This window comes from Sinocyclocheilus rhinocerous, unplaced genomic scaffold, assembly GCF_001515625.1.
Source record: "Sinocyclocheilus rhinocerous isolate Xijiao unplaced genomic scaffold, SAMN03320098_v1.1 scaffold5861, whole genome shotgun sequence".
In the NCBI taxonomy this organism is placed as follows: domain Eukaryota; kingdom Metazoa; phylum Chordata; class Actinopteri; order Cypriniformes; family Cyprinidae; genus Sinocyclocheilus; species Sinocyclocheilus rhinocerous.
In genome coordinates, this window is record NW_015646409.1 from 8,964 (window position 1) to 27,974 (window position 19,011).

General features: G+C 35.2%; 1 protein-coding gene across 1 annotated transcript; it reads right to left on the minus strand.

Annotated features, from left to right (window-relative positions):
* Positions 1–1,022: 1,022 nt before the first annotated feature.
* On the minus strand, positions 1,023–18,600 carry LOC107707785 (mitogen-activated protein kinase kinase kinase 5-like; the record flags this gene model as incomplete). The annotated part of the gene is made up of 5 exons (XM_016511880.1): positions 17,751–18,600; positions 7,265–7,404; positions 3,369–3,392; positions 2,589–2,782; positions 1,023–1,191 (listed from the first exon to the last, which is right to left on the minus strand). Coding segments are annotated over exons 1-5 (924 nt in total), but the record flags the coding sequence as incomplete, so codon positions are not given.
* Between the last annotated feature and the right edge of the window lie 411 nt (positions 18,601–19,011).

Consider the following 19,011-nt stretch of genomic DNA (forward strand, 5'->3'; position numbering starts at 1 on the left):
ATTTTATAGCACACAGGGTTTCTTTAGGATTTTTAAGCTCAAATTTAAGACTTTTTAAGACCTGCACAGATAAAATGAATGCCATATGAGTGGGGTGGGGCAATGTCTGGAATATTTCTAAAGATAGTAAACAAAACATTTTGAAATATCCATCAGTGTCACAGTTAATGATGATAAAGTTTTGAGTAACACAATATGCACGTTACATAAACTTGCATATTACTAGACAGTAAAATTTAACATCCATAATATTGCTACAGAAAGACTCAGTCTTTTGGGGTTATTCAAAGCCTGCTGAAAGTATTTTGACTTTAGACTTTTAAGTTTGCTTTTGATGTTCGACGGATGAGGAGTGAAGAGAATAAAGTCATTCTTAGAGTGAACCATTAAACACATCTATTGGAAGTCGCTGAATGTTTACAGTTCAACAGAAGTTACTCCCATAATTCGCACAAAGCATCATGGTGTCATTTGTAGGCAAAAGGTGGATACACTGAACCCATTAGACACTTATAATCTTACACGTATAATATTTAATAACAGCAGTTATTAGGTGTTCATCGCGGCACAATGTCTTGCCCTATAGACTTCCATTGTAAGAGCATTACCGAACACGCAATTTTGATTTGTTTTACAAACTGAGACACAAGAAAATATTTTTTGGGAGAAATAAAACAGCATGTGACACAGAGCATCCAGGTGAAGTGAGAAAACAGAATTGCAAAAATAATTGATTCTGCTTTTCAGCAGAATCAACTTATGAATGGCTTATGGTTGTGTCCACATAACGAGCAGTACTGCAAGATTTGAAAAAATTACACACATCACCTTTAACTTGTCTTGAATCTGGAACATCCTGTTAAAGTGTGACCTAAATCAACCAATAACATTCTCCCTTTACTCGTTTCACCACTGTATACACGTTTTGCATAAAGAAAACCTTTACAGCTAAACAGAATTGTGATGAATAATATTTTGCAATCACTGTGAACAACAACCAAAGGTTTATGTGATGCAGTCACCTGAATATCTCTATATGACAGAAGGAGATTGATGACGACATCTGCTGAAAGACACTCCACGTTATCGAGCCGCTGCTGGATCCGTCGGAGCTCAGCCGCTAGCTCTGCTCCGGTGTAAAGCTCTCGCGCTTTACGGATCTCGTTCAGAACCGTCTCACGGAAGTACTGGCTAAACAAGCACACAAAAGACACAAAAAGAAGTTACTGAACTATGCAGAATGGAAATACAAATTGCAGAAAAGCCCATTCACAGAAGTTATCATCATACACTAAAACAAAATGTAAAACAAAAACAATTTTAGGAACAATATTTCAACAGCAACGTTGATTAGTATGGGCAGCTAGCCACTAGTACAGTATATGCTGTAATTACACTATCTGAGCCCATGAAGCATGATGGGCTATCAGTATATAATGACCCTAAATTCCAATACATAGGGGCAAAAATGTCCCTGTATGAGTTTGTCTTATATTTCTGAAGGATACAGTTAAGGAACTTTACAAGCAAGCGACCTTGTTTTTCCCTTGTTTAGTAACAGTTCAATAAACAAGAAGTTAATACTGTGAGTTACATTTTAGACACAATATTTTCAATAATGTCTCTTTTTGCCAACAAAAATAGTTCCAAACAAAGCAATCACAGAATGGTTGTGCATCTCCAAGCAAAACACAATTCCGTTCCTAAATGCATCAGCGTTTTTGAACAAATCAATGATTCAATGAGCCATTCATATGAATTGGTTAACTCGCTTAATAAGACAATCTGTGCCACCTACTGTTGGTCTAGTTTCATATTTAAAGTATCATTTCATCTTTTCGTATTTCAGTATTCAAAATATTATTAACACATTAATCTCATAGCATTATTATAAAAAAAAAAAAATTCTGCCAGTTTAAAAAAAAAAATGTTTTTCAAACAATTCCTCTAAACTGTTCAGTGTGGACTATATGTCATTACAAACATTAACAGTATACATTTCTAAGGTGAACTGAAACAATTTGAAAAATAATACTTTTTAGAGGTGGACAAAGTACACAACTCCATTACTTGAGTGAAAGTACAGATACTACTGGTCAAATATTACTCCATTACAAGTAAAAGTTGTAAAGACAGAATTTTACTTAAGTGCAGAAGTACTTGCTCCAAAAAGTACTTAAGTACCAAAAGTAAATTTCCTTTTTCATGTCAACGCACTGTTTTATTATTGCTGTATGTAATACTTGCAGTACCTCATGCCTCTGAAGCAACTTACAATACATTACGCCTACTGAATAATAATAATAATAATAAACGTTATTTTATAAAGCGCCTTTGCTGAACACAATATAATCAATACAATAAAAAAACAACACAAAATCAACAAGCAAATGCAAGATTAAAAAAATATGTCTTGAGCTTAACTTTGAAAACATCATAATTCTGAACTTCCCTAAGCTCTTTTGACTAGCTTGCAGTATTCTTTGGAATAACGAGCTTTTAGAATGTCACAAACCTATAGAGATGAAACCTATCGAAATGGAAGTGAGTGAAAATGTTAGGAGATAAAGGAGGTAGTGAGTTCCCACCAGGTGTTGGTCTTGCAGCTGGTGAGCAGTTGAGTGAGTCGGTCCAGCAGTGGCATACAGATGGGCCCCAGCAGGGCCTCAAAGCTGGGCTGCATCAGCTCACTCAAACCCTTCATCAGACTGCTCTCACAGCAATACACCTTATTCTGAGGCGTCACCATGTATGGAATGAACGTGTAGTTAGCGGTACATGTCTGGAATAGGAGGAAAACATAGAAGCAGAGCAATACTGTTAATATCCACAGTGAAAATGGACACTGATGAATAAATCAGTAGTAAGCAGGTATGCCATGCCTCAAAAAAAGGGTCAAAGGTATTTTCTTGGTTGTGGACAACAGGAGAAAATAATCTATACATTTTATTTAGTTTCATTTCGCAGTTTGCTAGGTTGTCTGGGCCTCCTGTACAGTATATTTCATTATCATTATATTTCATATCTCACAAATCTCCTAAGGTTCACTCATAAACCCCTATGGGATGATTTCGTTGGCTGAAACCTTTTTTTTTTGGCCTAATTATAAAATTCTACAACAAAACTTACTGGTCTCATACACCAAAATACATCAACAATGTCTGTCAAATTGCTCCTACAACATGATATAACCAAACAAAAATGAAGTTATCTTTTTCCACGTTTTCAAGTTTGCAATCAAACAATTAACACACATGAATAACAGCACAAACTTAAGAAAGGAGGCAAATAAATAATTTCTTCTTTCTGTTTGAAAATGACAGTAAATTAAGATGAGGCAGAGAGTAAGTGAAGATTAAGACACTTACCATATTCTTCTGACATACCACCTCCTGTATGAGAGAAACATGTGAGACACAAATGAATTCAGGTGGTATAAATGACCAGTTCTTTTTTATGACTGAAATCTATCACAAACAACATCCTGTATCCAATGTTCCCTCTAAGCTGCGCGCGCGGCCGCGCACTTCTTCCACAGCGGCCGCGCAGAAGAAATAATGTGCCGAAATAAATGAGTTGGGTAAGCCATTTGCGAAAGCGAATTAATTGCAATGCTAAATATTTAACTTACAGATCTCAGTTTAAATGCTTCAGTTTGTTTTGCTATTATATTATGTTAGGCCTATATTATAAACCTAATATATAATTGACCTTGTTGAGTCTCTTATGCTCATCAAGGATGTATTTATTTGATCGAAAATACAGAAAAAAAACAGTAATATTGTGAAACATTATTGCAATTTCAAATATTGGTTTCCTATTCTAATATACTTTAAAATATAATATATTCCCGTGAAGCAAAGCTGTATTTTCAGCATCATTACTCCAGTCTTCAGTGTCATATGATCCTTCAGAAATCACTCTAATATGCTGATTTATTGTTAGTGTTGAAACTGTTGTGCCGCTTAATATTTTGTTTTTTTTGGAACCTGTGATACTTTTTTCTTTGATTCTTTGATTAATAAAAAGTTTAAAAGAACAGCATTTATTCAAAATAGAAATCTTTTCTAAAAATATAAGTATTTACTATCACTTTTTATCCATTTAACACATTCTTGCTAAATAAAAGTATTAATTTCTTTAAAAAAAAGAAAAAAAATTACTGACCACAAACTTTTGAATAGTAGTGTATATTATAACACAACATTTCTATTTTGAATAAACACTGTTCTTTTTAACTTTTATTTTATCAAATAATCCTGAAAAAATATCACAGGTCCCAAAAAAATATTAAGCAGCACAACTGTTTCCAACATTGATAATAAATCAGCATATTAGAATGATTTCTGAAGGATCATGTGACACTGAAGACTGGAGTAATGATGCTGAAATTTGCTTTGCTTCATAGGAATAAATTATAAAGTATAATAAAATAGAAAACTTTTATTTTAAAATGGCAATAATTCACAATATTATTTTGTGAAATAATATTCAGTATTTTTCTCAAATAGATACAGCCTTGATGAGCATAAGAAACTTCTTTAATAAACATTATTGATCCCAAACTTTTGAATGGCAGTGTATTTTACTAATTCTTTAGTATGTTCTGTTTCTGTTGAGTATGCAAGGTGCAATTTGCTCAATTTGGCCTTCCATTTCCACTGACAACAATAAATCAAAAGTGATAACTATAACTTTAAATACCCTTTTCTTGTCCGATTATGTTATTGAACTGTTAAAAGTCATTTTTGATTTGAAAATATTTTCTCCTATTCCAGAAAAACTAAAAGTTAGCCACTGCTTGGTTGACATCCTTAAGAGTGTAAACACTCTTATGAATGCTCGTTCTGCATTTCCGTTTGTAGCTGCTTTTTTTTATTTAAGATAAAGTGGATATGCTGAATTAAACATGCACTGTAATAACATCACACTATTACAACAATGTAGCATGCTACTGGTAAAAACATTTATCTATGCATATTGTAGAGTGTTTTCTGAAACTGTGCAATTCTGTGTGCGTGTGTTAGCCAAGCACCATCCTCCACTAAATTCTGCCTAGTAATAAAACCTCTGCCTTAAAGAGCTAGATATATCTCATATTATGCAATTTACTCCCCACTCACCTGGCATAATTCCATTTAGTAATGTAAAGTAATAATAGAGGTGTGTGACCTTGCCAGGAGGATCTCCATGACAATAATGCCTGCATACAATTAACTGTTGTAATAAAAACCTACAGTTGATCATTGTGATGAAACTGTTGGATGTCTAAGCGATCCACTGCAAATAATGTGGGTTGTATTAATAATTTGTGTCCATCCAATAAATGTGCAAGCACCCTTTTGCTCACAACACCGAGCGTTTCTCGTACTAGCCCAATACACATTTGAATTAGAATGTGTGTAAATCTATAATACTATAAATGTAGCCTATGTGCAACACACCATGATGCAGTTGCTTACTTTGATTTTGCCAAGCAAGACATGGATCTTTATCAACTAATCAGATTTTAGGGTTAGATTTTAGGGCACTCAATCAGTTCCTGGCTCTTATTCAGTCCAAATGTTTTTGGACTTGGCACCATTTATCGGCCTGGATGCATGAAGTTTGTTTATAATGGCTGTCACCTCACACCAAAGCTATTTGTTTATCTACACATACTACACATATCCACATAATGGACATTCTTGGATCAATATCAACAAAGTGTTGTGTTGTTGGTTGCTCTTGCTGTTATATGCTATATGTAGAATAAAGCAGCGTTTTCTATAAGACTGATATGTGTAGAGTCTCACACTCAGGTGCTACAAAATTTGACTTGCATTATTTCTCCTCAACAATATTTTACAAAAGTGCTTTCCATTACTTGAAGCATAGGAAGTGTTGGGGATGAGATTAGTGTATTTGTACTTTTGGAATGTTGTTTCTGATCCAGGAAAATGTCCTACTTGGCCAAACCTTGGTCACCTGATGCAGCAATACACTACCAGTCAAAGGTTTGGACACACTTAACACAACTTATATTTTTCATTATATTAGTAACCTTTTGATAGAAAAGGCATTTAAAGGTTTACATTTAGTTTTGTAGGCAAATATAAATAATGTCTACATATGACTTTGCAAAACTACATATTACGTATATTTTTTAAATTCAAAAATGTTGTTTAAAAATGCTGATAGTAAGGGAACGCATCAACAGGTGTTGAGCATACATTTGAACGGTTTATTCCAGAACGCAGCTCATGAAGAGAATGTCAAGAGTAAGCAGATCTGGAATCTAAAGACTGGATTTAAACAATATTTGGAGATCATTAGGGCTGGGCGATGAACAATATCATATTGAGATTGCGATAAAATTTATATGGACAAAGATGATAAGCTCTGGACATTTTTAATCAATATGGATTAATCTAACAGCCTATCACACAGCAGGAATAAACATGACAACAACCATTCAGTGCATGTGGCTAGTAAGTCTGCATGTCTTTGTGTGAATGAGTAAAGGCAGTTTTGTCTACAACACAACCTCAAACACGTGACGCTCACAATGTTTTTAACGTCTATGCCTCAATATATGAATAGATGATCACATGAACTTCAACTCCAGAGCTGCCACTTTACCAGCTTTTCACCGTTTCATTCGAGAAAAACTATGGTCATTCGCACACAGAAACTCTGTAGGCCTTCCCTACAGCCAAAAGTTTGGATTAACTTGAAGAAATTATGACACATCGAATACATTACTACTGTGTACTAAAATGTACTTCTCACAGTGATAATAATAATAATAAGTTTTGTTGTAAATTATTATATTTTCATTTAATTACATTTTAAAAGATTGATCAAACTGTTAAAACTTTATTAATTCGTTTCATTAGACACCATACTTGATGATACATTTGTATTCAATCATAAAATTAAGAAATAGAATGGAAAAAAACTAAATGGATTTCAGCGGGCCCTAAATGAAAAGGTTTCTTATTCTGTGGAGTTTAACAAGTTCTGTTTACATTCATTCTCAAGGTCTTTGCGGAAAGCTAAAGGAAATGTGAAAGCATATCCTTCCCCCATCAAAGGCAAATGAATGTAGTGCTAAATAATGATATTGTATCACATGGGAAAAATATATTGTGATATATTTTGGCCATATTTTGGTCTCTAAGTTTCAGAATGGAAGATTATGAAGTAAGATGCTGAAAAAAATCAATTTTATTTTAAATTTGACTCTGGACTCTGGTGACACTGAGACAAAAGACTTCCTGACCTGAAGAGAGTGCAGCGAGTCGGAGTTGAGATCACAGTAAAGAATGATGTTGTTGACCATGCTGAAACTCTCTCGCACACCCAAGTGATAGAAGAGAGAAGGCTGTCGAAATGCATCCGTCATTTCAACCACTGCAATATCTGTGAACAGAGACAGAGAGTGTTCACTTTTTTTTTTTAAACCCAGACCTGATAGACTAACAGACAGACACGGACAGTTTGCTGAATGTTTGTGTGTGGGGGTTATTTTCTATCGGGCCCGTCCCTATAGTTGAGTTCAACACCCTTAACACCGCATTTAAATATCAGCAGGAAGTCAGTTCCTCTGTTTGCATGCATCTGTGCCAGAGCTGTTGTTTCAGTTAACCCAAAGGAAACAGACATGACAGAGAAAACGAACACAGCAACATACATTCCTAAGCAGAAGGACATGTAGAGTGTATGAACATCCCGAGTTTTTGTGTCTTCTTGTTCAAATAAATCTTAACAGTGAAAGATGTTGGATCTTGGAGTTTGGATTTGTTGGAACTTCTTCATTCTTCATGCTTTATAGTTATATCACAAATATATGTGAAAATCGATTTGCATATACAAATTTGAGTCTACCGGGGAAACAAAATTATCTTTAAAAGGTATCTTAACCTGCTCTTTGATCAAAACAGTAAAGGGACAGTGCGATGTATCCAGGTTAGGGCTTATACTAGCAAAACTTGAGGGTACATATCATACATATTTAAATATTATTATCCTTTCTTCGTCCTCCTGTGCACAAATTCGCTGGATTCCACGTCACATCGTCTTATAAATGAACACATAAACACTGACTTCAGTGGCCTCCATGTTTACCGCCATATGACAGTGAGACGTTTTTGTTATTGTTTTTGCATATGCGAGTCAGTTCAGGACCGTGATCAGTTCACACTTGAATCTGATATTGGCCACATTTTAAAAAATAATGTTAATGGTGTGGAGGGAAAAACTGATCCAAGCAATAAATCAGAATTGAGAAGCGTAAACATTGCTTTAGTAGCAAGTGTCTAGTTAAAGTAGCTACATATCCACAAGCAGAACTGTATGTTGCCTCTCAACAATATATGTGTAATACTTTTGGACAGTCAGAAATTCTCAAAAAGACACTATAAGATATGTAAACTGTAAAATATGTCCATAACCAAGCGATAACCAAGTGGACAATTTGTCAGAGTTGTACCACTGGAAGTAGTGGTTGACCAATATGGGTTTTTCAGTGGCCAATGCAAATATTGACATTTAGAATGCAGGGAGGTCTAAGGGTGATACAATGACTCATTACAAATGAATGCAAAATTATTGTACACAGCATTTACTAAAATACTTGAATATAAAAAAAATAGAACTGTTTACAAACCATTGACAAAGCTGGCAGGAGATTTTGAAATGAACAAAGTGGACCGGCAGACACTTGTGTTAATCGATGTGGTGGTTATCAGACAATGCTAATCATCTCAAGATGGATACCAGTGGATATCAGTAGATCATCATGAATTATTTTTCTCAAGTTACACAATTTTTCAGTGCTGCATTTCAATAATAAGGTGATGTGTACAATAGAGCTTATAGTCAACTAATGTAAAGCTAATGATTCATGTTTCAAGGGATGATCAATGCAAATTAGTTCATTTGTTAAATACAACATCTAAAATAACAAACAGGTTGTGTAAAAGTGTATTAAAAAAAGTTTATGATGCTGCCTTAAAGATCAATGATTTATGATTATGAAAAAAGTTTAAAAATGTATTAAATTATACGCAGCCACTGGATTTTGTCAGATCATTAGTTGTATATTTCTCCGGTTTTGTCTTCTTCCATATTTTGTATCCAATTTAAAAAAAAAAAAATTCATCCAAAAAAAAAAAAAAAAACCCACGTCATCCCCAACCTGTATGACTTTCTTCCATGCCACACAAAATAGGTACGACAGCATTAGTTCATCATCCATTTGCAAATTATGGAAAACAGGTGAAATGAATGTGAAAGGTTTTCGAGGTTGTCTTTCACTAACAATCTGCTGACCTGAACATCGGCCTTTTATGTTCCATGGAAAAAGAAAGTCATACAGGTTTGGAACCTGTTAATATGACAGCGATGATAATTTCCAGCTGTGAATACAAGATCTAGCATTCCAATTCGCAAAAGGAATTCTGAATCAGATTTCACACATGCAAATGTAGTTTTGAATTCTCCCACATAAATCTGTTACAGTTCTGTGCACGTACAGCTGCTGCAAGGACATGACTTTGTTCAAAGTGCACAAATGACATAAATGGGAAATGTCATGTGAGGTACGGTTGAGCTAGTATGGTTAACTAGTCATCCAACAAATGACTTGTTGATTAGTGAATTCAATATTTAACTGGTTTTAATCTTACAATTCTCAAACAACTGAGATACACAACTTTAGTGCATATGTGATTTTGTGCCACTGTGTGTTGGACCCTTTCTAATAAGCACAGATCGTTTTGGCAGTCCGTTTATTATTTGAATAGGCCTATCTGTTAGTTACCCTCTAGAAGGATTTAGTATGAATTTATTCCTAAGAAATGTGTCTGACTGGAGTCTACTGGACAAGCCACAGCCTTATTATTCAGGGGTTTCTTAAGACTGACTTGTCGAGTATGAACATTTGTAGCTTTGCAACATTCCTATAATTACAGGAAGCTGAAAAAAATGAAAGCTTGATTTAAATGCAAGCAAGATTTAGGTGGTTAACAGACGCATATAGCAACAACAATGATCCTCTGATAATGTTGCTACATAACTAACTAACATATACCCAAAATACAAGGACAACAAGCAATGGGTAATTATTAGCAAGAAAGAATTCAAGATTTTTAATTAACTGAAATCAATGTGAAACTTAAATGTACATGACTGTTAAAGAGGTACACAAAAGCCTTGAATGAGTCTTAGCGGAGTTTCAGTGTTAGGTTTTGAGTGTTAGTTTGTTTAAACAAAGAGGATCGATGTTGCTCCCAGACAGGCAGAAATCCATCATGCTGACAAGCCAGATTGTATTGGCCAAACTGGGCTTCACAATATGATTACTAAATGCAATAGGGTATCTAAAGTTACAAAGTTTTGAGCAGAAATGATGCTGTGAGGGATGCAAGTGTGGACCATTCAATATCTTGAACTGTACTGAAAGCTGGAATAGGGCTAAACAATTAATCAAAATTGGCTTAATGATTTGATTTGGCTTAATGCGATTACTGAAAGTGCTGTGAGTTTGAGTCTCTTATAACGTGTATTAGAAAAAGCAACGCACCAAACATCTTCCCAATCTTGTAATGAGAAGCATTTATAAACCTGTTATCCAACAAAACAGAACATTTAATAACATGATTTTATTCCACAACAAAATTGAGTGCCGATTTCCCAAACTATTACTTCAGTTCTCAAAACAAAGACAAAACATTTTCTTCTTGATTATTGGAATGCCCATGTTGGCCTACAGGGTCATCTATATGGTTTTTATATTACTTACACATACAGTATAATTACAGTACATAGTAGCAATACTTTAGATGGAAGAACTTTTACTATTCTATACTGTGGCATGTTGTACACCCTCAAACTCGTAACTGTTGAATTGATTTGTAGCCAAGTACTTCTTACATGTACTGTATTTTTGAAGAACTGAGAGACAACTACATAGGAGAAGTAGAGAAAATCTTGTGTCAGAAGACTAAGAAACTGCTATAGTATGGCAAATAAGGTCATTACCAATACTGTAATGCAATTTATTTTTACTGTAATGTAACTTACAGTATACGGTCTTGTTGCATACCAAGTTCATATTCAATTATTTGGTATTTGAACTTTTCTAGTGCTTTTCATATACTGTAAGATCACTTTACAGTAGTGTAATGAAAATAAACTTTTCTTAATGCTTATTGGTAAATTTCACTGTATCGGCACCCCTCTGTTTATGTTGCAAACTGTAATAGACACTGACTTGCAAAATGATTCCTGTTTCCCAATAGGAGGTTTTTGTGCTTTGAATTGATCTCACTAGTGTTCTCTAAGCAGTGAAGTAGTCTGTATATTTGTCAGGTTTGTGTGTCATCTGAGGCCAAAGTTTGATTCTAGAAAAAAGAGAATATGCTTTTGACTAAAATATTTGAATTTGACTTGGATTTTAAAAAATCTAGATTCTAGAAAAAAGAGAATATGCTTTTGACTAAAATATTTGAATTTGACTTGGATTTTAAAAAATCCGAACAGTTGATGGACACCATTGACTTCCATAGTATTTGTTTTTCCTACTATGGAAGTCAATGGTGCCCATCAACTCTTCGTATACTAACATTTTTCAAAATATCTTCTTTTGTGTTCAACAGAAGAAAGAAACTCATACAGATTTGGAACAAGTGGAGGGTGAGTAAATGATGACAGAATTTTCATTCTGGAAGTGAACTAATCCTTTAAGGATTGCAATTGCCAGAATAATACAGTAGCTTAACAATATTTCTGAACAAACTGTCTCCCCTCACTATGTTACAAGTTCAAGAGAAGTCATTAAGGGGATTCTCCAGCTAGGCCTGTCGCAATAATCAATATATCGACTAATCACGCCATATACAGTGGGTACGGAAAGTATTCAGACCCCCTTAAATTTTTCACTCTTTATGATGTAATTTGTGTTGGCAAACAGAAAGTATTCATAAATATTGCTGGAAGACATTTGGGGCCATGCACAACAGAAACAAAGTGACAAGCTATGCAAGCATGGCAGAAAGCATCAGAACAGTAGAATGAAATGCTTATTTTTCAACATCTGCTTCCACCGTCATTTTTCAGTAATATTATTAAAACTAAGTTAATGATACAGAATAATACTAAAAACATTGATATAGTTCATTAAGGATTAATATAAATGCGTAAAATATGTACAGTATATGTATAAATGTATTCATATAAATAAAAAAAATGAAAGAAAAAAAGATAGTAAGAAACTATCGAAACTATTGTTATAGTATGAGATTTGCTTTTAGTAATTGACCAAGTACCAAGCAATTTAAAGTACACTACAACTCTTTCATTTTCGATCATTATGCTTCCTATAAAATGCTGTTAAATGAATGTAGTTCAAAACAAAATTTGTGGTCAACATCTGTAATTTATTGTTGATTACCACAGTCAATCATTTTGACTCATCCATCAGGTTGTAAAAACAAAGGATAAATGTCTGTAATGCACTTACAGTGGAATTCTAAGAGGTGGAGAGATGTGAATGTGATCAGTAATTAGTAAAGGAATTCCATTAGAATTTTCAGAAAATACAGATACAATACAGAAATGAATTAATAAATTGTAACTTGTCCAAAACTCTCATGCATCTCTAGGCTGACTGCTAGTCTGCTGGAAACCACATCCCATTGAACCGTTACTATCTACTGTTGTTCTTGTAATATCTTTTCCAAATATGCATCATGGGAAATTTACCCACTTTTGGCTGTCAGTGGGTTTTATTTTCCAACCAATGCTCACATACCATTGGTCATTTGGTCTAAAAATGTATACATTGTATTGGCTTTGAATTTTTATTACAACAGTGTATTAATTTACTAGTATTATTCCAGTATTTAGTATTATTATAATATTAGTATTATTTGGTATTATATATTTTAGTATTATTCTGTATCATTAACTTAGTTTTGTTTTGATTACTGTGTGAAGACGTGCTGATATCGCGTTTGGTCTCGTTCTGTATCGTGTATCTTGTCAGTGTCTGCGCTTGCTTGGCCATTTGTTGTGGAAAAAAGTGGAAAGTGTGTCCAGCTGAATTAATTTAGTATTTTGTTAGACGGGTATAAAAAAGCTTAGTTTACCGCGACAGTGGTTGCGTGAAGGCCTCCTCGGGTGAAGACCGAAGAGTGTAAAGACCATCGACTCTACCGTGCGACTACTACAATTGATTGCTTTTGTTGTCCTCATTTGTAAGTCGCTTTGGATAAAAGTGTCTGCTAAATGACTAAATAAATAAAATAAATAAACAGTGAACGTGAAAAAACTACTATGAAATCTCAGAGTCATTTGGTGCATTTAGACTGAATAATTAAAGGAATCACTCAAGCGCTCAGATATTCTTAGACTGCTGAACAAGGATATGAACTGAAAACCATTCAGCACGAGTTAGCGGGGCCTCATCAAACGGAAAAGGAATGTGCCATTTACTGAGTTCAGCGGAGTGCAAGAAATGAGAACGACACCTGAAACTAAATCTCTCTACAGCTACTAAGCATCTTGATAACATATTTCTAATAACTAGTTTCCCAATATACTCCCCTTTGACTGTTTGGATGAACAGGTCGTTCCTGTTATACTACCTTTTAGATAGTTCCTATACTAGTGCAATTAATCCAGCGAATTGTTAAGGCCTACCTATAGTTGACGTTTCACATTAAGCAATAATGAATATAGGCCTAAAAACAACACAGCTCACCTGTAAGGAACTAGGCCATGTCTAATTTTCACAACTTTTTTCAGGCATTTTTTTGTTCACTGGAAATTTGCAGAAAAACATTTTTTTTAGGGGTGGCACGATACCATTTTTTTCAGACGCGATCCCGATCCGATACCAAAAGTTCTGAGTATCGGACAATACCGATACCGATCCGATACCAGCACAGTTTTTTTTTTTTTTCTATACCTCAGTGTGTGTTGACCTGATCATCACTCTTTTGTGTGTTACACACAATCTAGTAAATATAGACAACTTCCTTATAAAGAAACATATCAAATTAAAAAATATATAATCATAATCTATGAGAAAAATACTATTATAAACTAGGTTAGTGGATAATTCAGCAGCAAAATGTACTCTACAAAAATGATGAGTTCACAATAATTTTATAAAATCTAAACATTTAGAGAAAAAACATTTAGTGGGGAACAAATAAAAGTAAATACATGTAATCTGGTACAATGTTACACATTGCTCATTGTATTGTAATATACATTAATGAAAAACAAGTAAATATAATTATATATAAATATAGGCAATAAATTAAATACATCTCTTTTACATTTATAGCACAGTAATGAGGCAGCAACATAGGATAGATAAGACAGAACAAGAAAGGCTATTAACAATCTTTCATTGCGCAAAAGTATTATAACATGAAAGGCTCCATTATGGAGCGGTACAAAGCACTTATGCGCATCCCATGCGTAGAATGATGCGCTTGAAGCAACACGGAGTCACAGCGCGCAGCGCTCCGCATAGAAAAGTTCAAAGCACAAAGGGAAGAGACATTGATGCATAGTGTATTATATCTGTGCCATAGTTTATTGGGCCTTTTCTTTTAACAGCTTTACATTTCAGTTATTGTGCGCGTGAAGAACAATTCATAGTGCTCTCTACTCCAGTGTAGTGATCTCTAACAGACGCCCGGTAGAAAGTAACATGATTCAGAATTAGCACTAAACTCCAGCAAGATAAAGTACTTTTATGCAAAACCACTGATGTTTATCTAACGTTACAGTTCAAGTATAATAATAGGAACATTGTATCATCCTAGAGAGAGTTCCATCGTCTTGACTGTCGTAACCGAACGCGACGCGCAGTCTGAATGCTGAATGGAGGATTACAGACAGCCGCAGCGGAGAGGAGTTTACGTGAACTTGAATTTAACGACTTAAATATTCATCTGTACCTCACATTAAACTATGGAACACTTGAAATATAATGCACGGAAACCTTATGGTGCTTTATAACGTTTTTGTGCCTTTCGTGGGATTTAACAATAACACAGAATAGTAAACGCACAATATCGGATTTGGACAGCATAAAGTGGCAGTATCGGAGCGATACCGATACTGAATATCGGATCGGCGCACCCCTAGTTTCTTTGGCTGAAAGTTTGATAGCCAGGTAAACAACATACTGTATGTTGAGTAGGCACTTCTGAATAACTGTTAATAAGTACGTTCTACACAGCATATATATAATCTGGATGAACTACATTCATTATGTTGTTATTGTCCTTGTGATAATAAGCCAATCAGGCTTGCAAATTGCAAACAGGCCAGTGTTTCATCTAATGCTTGACATTATTTTGAGATTATCGCATGAGCTTATTGTCGATTTATCAAGGTTATTCCTCACATTTTCTTTTGTCAAAAAATGTTTACTCAAAATGCACTAAAAAGTATGCAGTACATTATACAATACAGAACAGATGCATCAAGTCACTGCAATTCACAACTCCTCTCCTGTGGCCTCATGGGATAGTAAAGTGCCACTGGATGTGCACTTTGCAACAACACTGGTTTTACGAATATTAATATAAAAATTTTTTTACCACTGTTTCTTTGCAGCCTATGTGTCCTCATATACTCTGTTGATGGTACAGCACAGCACAGCACAAAACTGTTCAACCAGCACAAAATCAGACTAACTCTATCACCGCACAACTTTCAAACCAAAAAATAAAAAATAAAATAAAAGAAGACTTCTATCTGATGACCAGCCCTTGCAGAGATAACCATAATATGCAAGAGAAATGTAGGCTTTCTTGTAATCAGTTGCAAAAAAACCTTTGATAAGATTGCGTTCCACAACAAACCATTATTCCTTTAAAAACTCCCAGAGTACAAATACCATCCTACGCATCCACAGTTAAAACATGTTTAAGCCTTTTTTTTAAATGCTACAAGTAGATAAAACAAGCAGGCTCAAATTATGTACTGTATGTACTGTATGCATTCATCAAAACAGTCAAATGTGTAAAATAATAATAAAGCGATGTGCCTATAGACCAAAAAGGCATCTTAAAATATGCAAATGACAACAAACACGTTTACAGCATGCATTTTTATGCATGGTGGTGATGGCAGAATATTTATTAAATTTTTTCCCATTCTATTAAACAAAAAAAAATTATGCTGTTAGGAGTTGCAGTCATTTAAGTGCAGGTTTGGCAAGCTCAAAAAGCTTACCGAAGTGCGCAAAACTGGATAAGGTTACACCAGAATATCTAAGCAATCATGAGTCCACAACTATAGACACAGTCCAAGTTTATGAAACTAAGAATTTGAGGGCTCCAGTTAAGTACTGACGACATAACATCTCAGCATCCAAAATAACACAGCGACTTAGCAAGAGATGTGCGAGGTTACCACAGGAAACAGCCGTTTTCTCTGCAACCCATCTTGAGTTTTTTTAAACCTAAAGACCACATGGATGAAACAGCATTCTGAGATGAATAGGACAAAACTATGGTGAAACATAGAATTCTGTGCAGAGAAAGCAAAGCACACATCAAAGCCTTAATCACAAATGATGGAGGGAGAACAGTGCTGTGGGCCAAACTCCAGGCAGTAACAAAAAGAGTCTGTCTCTGATATAAAGTCCAAAAGAAACTAGGTCGCATTAAAATGACAATCGTCCAAAGCACATGATTAAATCTTTAAGAGAAAAGGCATTCTTCTTTTTAGAGATAGAAAGTTAAACTCCAAATCTTAAAAGTAATAATAAATAAATCTCATTAAAAGTAACCACTGATTAACGAATGATAATCACTCCATTTTACCTCAATACTATCCTTTCACTTATTTTACAGTTATTTGTTTATTTTATGGATGTTATTTGGTAATTTCATGGATTCTCACTAGCTGCAAATGGGTAGTTGACAAATATACCGTAAATGTGTCCTATGGCGTGACAGCAAACATTTAGAAAAGAAAAAAAAACTAACAATGAAGATAAATCTCTCTTATGCTATTTGTGTATTATAAACAATTATTAACAAGAAATTAATTATTAATAATGATTAATTATTGCTTTCTAAATTTTGCTGTTACACCATAGGACACATGTACGGTATATATGTCAACATCCCAAATACCTGCAACATTTGCAAAATGATTAAATCAAACTACCTCAAATTGAGTGTTTTGTCACTGCCTGCGATGATCTCATGGATGAGGACGGTTTTGTAATGCATAATAACCAACAGGTGTTCAGGTAAGGGAATTGACTATTACACATTGTAAGGAAATGCGTAGAGCTCTGATTATAGTGATATGGTGATTTTTTTTTTTACATTTGAACAAGACTGTGCCTCTCTGGTTTTGCTGCAGCTCAACACTTTACATTCATTTTCAAGCTACCACACAAAACTTAATTTCCATTCAAGTTTGCATGCCTCTAAATGCTAGTCATTTCTCGTGGAAACGAGGTTAAAGACACTGCACTCCACCCTGGGTTGTGTGCATGTGGTATTGATGGTATCAGCCTCCCATTCCATTCTGAGAACTTTCCTGGAAAAAGGTAAGAAACCAAATAGAAAGAAACCAAACACACCTAACAGACAATAAAGGGTCGTGTCTACCGAGCACGTGGGTTGTCAACAAACTGTTCATAGCAATATTTGTGCCCATTCAGCGAATGACATTCACATTCATTTGCAGGACATTCCCAAAACTTCTGTCAGTAGACTTACCTGCATTGTAAAAATTATCAAGAACTGACGTTTCACCAAAGTCCAGCTTCCCAAAGGGGACTATGTCTAGTTTAAACCCCACAATGTCACAAGCATCCTTCAGACACTGTAAAGCCATGTTCTCCGGGTTGAGAGGTTGGCTCGTCTCAGAGTTCCTCACATAGGCCACTTGCACGGCTCGGCTCTTACATTTACCCGTGGTCAACAAGTTCCCACTGTCTGAGGGCAAACTGATCACCCCAGTGTTGGCACTCTTACAGCTGGAGGAGTCCTGCCAGAAGGTCCCAGCACCAGGGTTCACGCTGCCACTGGATTCTCCATTACTCCCTCCCATCATGTCTAGGGGTTGGCAGAGAGAGGGTACAGAAAGAGAAATGGCCTCTGGATCGGAATTCATTTTTTCATCAGTTTGTTAAATGACCCCAACCCCAACAGTACAGCTTCTCAACCGGCACACTTCATAGCTGCCATTCCTGGTAACTCTACTAGTGGCACCAAACCAACAAATAATATTGACGTGATGTCATCAACACCGGTAACCTACAATGAAGACGATTATGGTTTCATTTTTAGATAAAAATGTAAAAATCCGCTTAGCAGCATATATAGGTCTGGACGGAAAAAAAATGGCAAGAATTGAATAACTGCATAGATCAAGGACTGATCACGCACACGCTCGTCACGACTCGAAGAAACGATATCACACTCCCGAAAATGCATCGATGTCCTGAAACAAAAGCGTTTCAGAAGAACTTATTTATCGGAGCGCATGTATAGTAGTTTCTGAAGTAACGTTAGCGCAGCTCTGTTGATCGCTAAACTCCGCGTGCGTCGTGTCAAGCCGTTTCACTACGAGACATCAAACGCGTTTCCTCAGTCCTGTCGTTCGTTTATGTCATTGTGTTTATATCATTAAATTGCGAAATCGCTCGCGGCTGAAGCGCGTTTGTCTGCTGGACCCTGCCCTATTTCTATTATTATCTTCAACACAACTCACGCTCAATGGGTGGAGTAGCACTCCGAACTTACAGGAAGTGAATTGACGAAACCTACTATGGAAAAGGCTCAAGTCATGAATATTAAATACGTAACGTAGAACTCACTCAGTTGGCCACTGTAAAGCAGACCTTGGGCCTCTCCCTGTACCCACAATGTTACAGTACACACTGGTTGACAAGTGACAAGACACAGATAACAAAAAAAATAAAATAAGTGAGTAAAAATAAATATGTAAAAATACATAGACAAAGAGACAGTAAAC